At 54.5% G+C, this 6716-nt stretch overlaps 1 protein-coding gene across 1 annotated transcript; it reads right to left on the reverse strand.

Moving 5' to 3' along the window:
- Positions 1–576: 576 nt before the first annotated feature.
- On the reverse strand, positions 577–5456 carry LOC142431577 (mitochondrial carrier protein SCaMC-3L-like). Its single transcript, XM_075536606.1, has 6 exons — positions 5325–5456; positions 4861–5013; positions 4591–4695; positions 2208–2375; positions 1963–2110; positions 577–749 (listed from the first exon to the last, which is right to left on the reverse strand). The coding sequence occupies exons 1-6, from the start codon at positions 5454–5456 to the stop codon at positions 577–579; spliced, it is 879 nt and encodes a 292-aa protein (XP_075392721.1).
- Between the last annotated feature and the right edge of the window lie 1260 nt (positions 5457–6716).

A 6716-nucleotide genomic window follows, 5' to 3' on the forward strand; every position in this document is an offset into this window, starting at 1 on the left:
TGCTCTTACTGTGGCGTGTATACCCCTTGCCTGTCCCTTCCTATTGCAAGTATGCCGAAGGTACAACCCCTCCCATTTACAATGGAACCAGGGGGGCTTGCATGTCCCCAAAGTGTATATAAGCCCTGACCTGAAATATATCCCCCCTCCCTGCACGGATCTGACAGCTGAGATCCTGGACGTCTGAGAGGTAAGCAATTGAATGCCTCATTTTGTCTGATATCTCTTTCAATTGACCTAATTACACAACCGCCACTTGGCACCCTTTCATCCAAAGTTCATATACTCCTGGGGAGATGGCAGTTCTCTCCAAAGCCCCTCACCTGCATGAAGTTGTTGGGTTGGTTCCTGGGCCTCTGCCAGTGCATGTCAGAGAACTGGCCACCAGTCTGCCAACAGCGGTTTCCACCACATGCTGGCCTTCTACTCCTGCTCCTGGAGTTTTCAGGCACCTCCATGGACACAATCATGTCCTCCCCAGGAGAGCCTGTCAGGAGGAGCGGGTGTCACATCATGTACTGTTGAAGGGACTGTCCCCACCTAATCACCCCTATGTACCTGTGGTCTGGCTCTCACCTAAACTCCCAGGGTGCTTTTCATTGTTGTATAGACCGTGCAGCTGATGGCCACAGCCGGGATAACTTTTAATAGAGTGGGTGTTAGGCCTCGGAAGAGCCCCGGCCAGCCCTGCTCAGCCACGATGTCTCTGAAAATGGCCCGCATGGTGGGCTTTGAGCCCTCCACAGTATCTATGAGGAATGAGGCCAAGTTATTACACATAGAATAAAGGAAGTGGGGGTGTTGGGGTGCTGATAGGAAAAGCATGGAGTCTGGAATGTTACAAGGAAATAAGCTAGTGTGGAGGCGGCAACAAAAGACTTCATTCAGGGTGTTTTCAGGCGCCCGTGTAGGGAAAGGGTTTCTGGACAATTCCCCTGAAAGAGGTGACTGTGGTGAGGATGTCTATGTTTGGCTAGGGCCTTGGGCATGTGTTCAGGGGGCTTGTGGAGAGAGGCTTTGTCAAGGTCAGGGAGTGAGCTCTGGTCTGTTTTGAGAGTTTCAGATGGGTTGGGGTGTGGTGATTAAGGTAGTTGGGGAATTAGATCTGAGGAGTTGTTTTGGGGACCCTGGTGAGGAGGAGCTGCTAAAGGTGAAGTGAGCCCAGGTGGCCCAGTGCGTTGAGTCTAGTCTGCTCACCTCAAAGCCAGCAGTGTGTACCCACCAGTGCCTCTCTGGGAAAAAGACAAGGCTGTCTACTCCCATAATGGTTGAGGTACAGTCCCAGACACCCACAATGGCATTCCACCCCATCTTCTAGGGTTCCCGAGTCAGTGTCAAGTGATGAATGCTGAAGCTCTCTGCTCCCGTGAGGATGGACAACTTCAGAGACCTTAAGGAGTCATTCTGCTCTGTCCATTTGGGTCAATGTGAATCTCCGGATAGAATGTATGGTGCAGGTGTGTCATGAGTCTATTTGAGCAAGCTGCCCTCTTTGGGGGTGTGAGTCCTGTGTCCTGGGGTCCCTGCGTGGTCTATCCTTGGGACATTGGCTCAGCTTCTAATTGGAAGTTTGAAGTCCACCGATATATGCTAGGGAAGGAAGGCCTAGAGATGCCCTTCCCCAAACGGGGCCCTCGAAACAGCCCTGGGTTTCCCAACTTCCCTCCGACACGGGAATGTGTAAGTTGGCCACCATCTCCTCAGCAAGTGTTGTGTCACAAGGTCAGGAGGAAAACATGCACGGGGTGGGGGCGGGGTCGAGGTGTGTGTCACCCAGGACTAGATCACCTTTGGGACTGAGGGAAAATGGCACAGGATGTTAAGATTTTTGGGGAAGTATGAGTTCTAGGCATTTGGATGGCAGCCTAAGAGGTCAGGGCCAAGTAAGGAGAATGGGGGTGTGGGATGTGCTGAGGGCATTTGGTGGGGCCACAAAGTGGGTCTCATCAGGGGCAGGCAGACCTTTTGCTTGGAGCTTGGTCCTTAATAGCGTCAGGGGATAGCTAGCCATCTGGCCACACACTGTGGACACCGTCTGTGTGTAGATGTTGTAAGCCTGGCTGTGTTCTTCGTTATCCCCTCTGCTCTTTACCCGTATGTTGTTCATCATCTGCAAGGGGTAGGGGGCCAGAGAAGGCTCAGAATTGGCCCTAGTCCTGGGCCACGTCAATGCCGCCTACAGCAACCTCACCCCCACCTCTGCCAACCTTATTGACAGCCAGGTCAGTGAAGGCATAAGGGATGATGCCAAGCATGTTTGGCGCATAACCCCTATAGAACGCGGCCGGGCCTTCACGGCGAAGAATCTGGCCGACGCAGTCACCTAGGCCATCGTACTGGCCTGTGCGTCCCAGCGTGAGGCGGATCTTCAGCACCTGTGGAGGCAGGGAGGCCAGGGAGCTCCTGTCAGTAGTCTCCTGGGGGACTCATGCCCTGTCCCTGTGCAAGGAGCCCTGTTGGCACAGCTCAACAACGGGGTGGGCCTCCAGGCCCTCAGAGGTCGGTGAGACTCTCCACGGTCGTCAAGGGGACACTGGTGAGGAGGGTCCTCAGAACCCCTATGGGCATCCCTGTTCTGGGGCCCGGAGAAGTGCAGTGAGTGGGACATATGGGGCTAAGTGCCCTGGAGCCAGCCCTGCCTCAAATCAAACACCCGCCCCAGGGAAACAGACACTCACTCTCCAGGTTTGTTAAACTCATCTGTCAGGAGGCAACCCCCCAGGGTTTTATACACGAGTGTGGCAAGTAGATGGCCAGCCCTTGCTTCCTGGTTTATCCGGTACAAGAGTTGTGCCCAATTTTACTTTGCTTTCTACCCCCTTTCAGAACAAAATCATGACCCGCTGGCAATGCAACACTTTACTACTAAAGCCAATGGTACCACATAATGTGTAGGGATCTGTTTCTGCAGCCTCAGTGGGTCTTCTCAGCACGCCTCCCTCCGTGCTCCCTCCAGGCTCAAGCCCACCCACTCTGGGAAGCTTTGGTCTAGAAGCTCTGCTGAAACCATTCCCGTCCCGTGCCAGCCTTCCTGACTGAAGGGTGGTAACTGTGCCTCAGGTGTACTGTCTGGGATTGTATCCCCAGCCATATCTGGTCTCGTCAACTACATGCTGGACACTAGAAACACAAAACAATTGATGTTCACGCTCCCTGAACCACACCAGCTGTGTCCCCACATTCATATGAACACATGAGCAGAGGCAGGAAGACCGCAGGGTTTAAAACCAGGGAAGTTGTGCTTCAACGTCGGATCCCCTCCCTGTCTTCAGGATTCCATCCTGTGTGCAGACAGTGATCCCAGATGCTGGGCGATGCCAACAAGTACGTGGAATCAGGAGCCGAGCAACGCCATTGAGCAGCCTGCCGGGTGCCAAGGACACAGCCTTGCTGGCTGGGAGGAAAGTTGACTGGAAGTACTTACCGATGAAGATCAAAGACTACAGCCGTCAGGATGGATGGCACCCCAACACAGAGGAAACCAACGACCTCAGAACTGGACCAAGAAACAACAGAGTGACGCAAAGAGCAAAGAGCAAAGCAGTCAAGGGTTTCCGTCTGGCTCAGATCTGCCACTAGCTCCCACTGGAGCCGCAATCAGGCACTCAAGGGACAGGCTGCCTTGGGCACTTGTGCAACACCCCTCTTGAGAAGTGTCCAAGAGCCACAATGCCACAGGCAGGACTCAGCTGGAAGCCATGGTGACGTCATATGCACGTAACAGTTGGGCAATCAGTCTATGCCTAAGAAAGACGGTATTGGCAAGAACAGTATCTGGACGATGGGATCCCCGAAGGAGGAGCCCGGCTTAGGGCAATGCCAGCAGAGGCTTCTGAGATGTGAGGACAGCAAGACTTTGGCTGAGTGACCAGGTGACCCAGTGGTGATAAAAAAAGATGTCCTGGTTGCGAAAGGAGGAGGTCAGTAAAACACAAGGGTCAGCTTCCCAGAGATGGATTAACAGTATCCCCAAAGGGGAATGGGTGTCTCTGTCTGCGCAGTGTTCCCTGCTGTCATGCGCACTGGTTCCTGTGAGGTGCTGGGGACTCGGTTCTGACTCACAGGGACTCAGTGGAGCAGCAGGAACCAACCCAATCGTACATCATCTTAACTGTGCTTCTGATGTTTCTGCCGGGCTTGCAGCCACTGTATCCACCCATCTCCTTGTGGGTCCTGCTCACTGGACAGGAACATGGCCAAAGTCTGGGAGCCAAAGTCTCGCCATCCTTGCCTCTCAGAGCATTCTGGCAGATCTGGGAGTTCATTTGACAGTCCGGGGAACCGACCACATCCCTCACCAGCACCATCGTTCAAGGGCATCGATGCTTCTTCAGTCTTTCTCAGTCAAAGTCCAGCTGTCACGTGCATAGGAGGTGCCCAAGAATGCCATGGCCAGGTTACCTAGCATCACAGCCAATCTGACAGTAACCACCAACCAAATGGAGCCGGCAGATCATGTGGCGGGTCCTGGTGAGGGTCGAACACGGTGCTTTGTGCAGGATGCCTGGGGCACACGAGTCATTGCGCAGTAGGTAGGGGCTGCAGTCGCTTCATTGTGCGAGGCCGTCCACTGAGCAGGCTCTCACTTACCTCCAAGGGGTTGATGAGCGTCTGGGAAACGGCCACCGCCAGAGACCCCGCCAAGACATCCTCCTGGAAGATGGGGTTTGAGGACTCCCCGAAGTGAGCTTTACACTGCGGGCCCGAGCGAGGAGAGAGGAAGGTGAGCACAGCTCCGGGGCCTTCCAGCCTCAAGCCCACCTTGGAGAGGGCCTGAGGACTCGGACAGGAGACAGAGGGCTGGGAAGGCGGGCTCGTGTGATCCGGAGGGCGGGGCTGTAGACACCTATCACTTCCTACCTCTTCGAAGACGAGAAACTTGATCCCATACTCAGGGGCGATCTTGAGCACGTTTATACCATTGCCGCGCCACAGCGAGCGGAAGCCTCCCTCCTGGATCAGGCTCCGTAACCCCCCCAGCAGGTTCATAAGGTGTTTTTTGGAAGAGTAAACCTGAGGGTGGAAAAGACCTGACCCTTGGACAAACCCCTCCCCGATGCCCTCTCCATTCTCAACCCAGCCCCACCTGCAGCTCCCAGCTCCTCGGATCTGGGTGCAGCCAGCGCCAATGAAAAAATCAGGCTCCCCCCATCATTCCAAGCTTCCCCCTCACCTCTGAGCTCCATTTCTCGCCCTTGTCCCCATCCACCAAAACCACAATCTCCTTCCTGTATCCCCAACAATACCCTAGAGCCCCACCCTGAAACCGGGAAAGCCCCGCCCACTAATGCCCATTGGCTGCAGTGGAGGCCCCACGCCCACACCTGCATGTGTACTCGGGTCCGGTCCAGAGGGGCGGTGCTGGTGCGGGACACGGTTCCCGCGACGGCTCCAGAGAGCAGAATCTTCCACCAGGCCCCCTCCTTGTCCATCCTTGCGTCCCCAATGGGGACCATCAGGACTTCTCCATTATCCAACAGCTGTGGGCCAGATAGAGATCCCCACCCAATGTCATGGGCTCTCCTCTCCTTGCCCAGGTCGGAAGCTCATGCCAATCCATTCTGCTTGGTTCGGGACACTGGGCTCGCCTAGAGGGGCTTAGCAATTGAGGTATTCTACCCAAGAGATACTCGTGGCAACTCTTAACCAGCGTCTTAATTGCGGTAGGTAAGCAACCCACTGCTCGCCCAATGGTCAGCAGTCCACATCAACCAGCAAGAGAAGACAGATGTGACAGACGCATTCTCCTGCGTGGAGTCTTTCAGGGCTGAGCAGACTGGAAGCCTACAGAGGACCAGGCCAAACCCAGCCAAACCCACTGTCATCGGGCCAACTCCGACCAACAGTTGCCCTACCCGCAAAGTAGAACTGGCCCGGCAAGTTCCCGAGTGGGTCGATCTTTTTTGAATGATAATTTAAAATTTTCTTGATTTGGGAGTTTTTTGAGATGTCCCACCTTTGTGTGATAGTCGGCCTTTTCTGTCTTGCCTCACATTCTCAACATGCTGCCAACCACCACACTTGTGAGAGGGGCCCTGCTGGCCTCCCGGGGGTCATGCATTTGGTCTGCTAACCAGGAAGTCAGCAGTGACTAATCCCAGCCCTCCACACGCTCCACAGAAAGATGAGGCTTTCTACTCCCTTAAAGCGCTCCAGTCTCCGGACACCAAGGGGCACTTCTACCAAGTCCTGTGGGGTCACTGTGAGTCAGCAGGGATTTTTGGCAGTGAGTTTCCGACATGAGTGCAGAGAGGTTTCTGAGCCCATCTCTTTTGAGCTCTAAGAGACCACATGAAGCATAAATGGATGAAAAAGGAGACAGGGAGAGAGAGAGAGACAGAGAGAGACAGAGGACAGAGAGAGAGAACTCTGAATTTGAACTCCTAACTGGGTTCCTTGGTGGTGTCACAGGTTATGTGTTGAACTGTTAACAGTAAGGTCAGTTGTTCCTCCTCACCAGCCCTTTTTTAAAGAGAAAGTTGAGGCTGCCTGCTCTCTGAAAGCCCGCTAGCCTCAGAAACCCCCTCTGCCCCATAGGCTCATTCTGTGTTGGAGGAATGCCCTCGGCCTCCTAACTGTGAGAGAATAGGTCGGTGCCTGACTGGCAAAGCCCCCCTTTTGACACGGACCTAGGGAGCTAAAGGCAGGGCACAGGCTGCTTTCGCCCTCCCCCACAATGTGTGCTGAGTCCCCAGTCTTACCTGCTGGTAGGTGGC

The sequence above is a fragment of the Tenrec ecaudatus genome, chromosome 1 (genome assembly GCF_050624435.1).
Source record: "Tenrec ecaudatus isolate mTenEca1 chromosome 1, mTenEca1.hap1, whole genome shotgun sequence".
NCBI lineage: Eukaryota > Metazoa > Chordata > Mammalia > Afrosoricida > Tenrecidae > Tenrec > Tenrec ecaudatus.

What these genes read in the sequence shown, in the direction of transcription:
- LOC142431577 (XM_075536606.1), bottom strand. Translation starts at nt 5,456, where the DNA reads ATGGTCCCCATTGGGGACGCAAGGATGGACAAGGAGGGGGCCTGGTGG. An exon ending in AGTTTCTCGTCTTCGAAGAG is followed by an intron (nt 4,696 to 4,860) that starts GTAGGAAGTGAT and finishes TCGGGCCCGCAG; the next exon opens with TGTAAAGCTCACTTCGGGGA. An exon ending in GACCAAGCTCCAAGCAAAAG is followed by an intron (nt 750 to 1,962) that starts GTCTGCCTGCCC and finishes CATTCCTCATAG; the next exon opens with ATACTGTGGAGGGCTCAAAG.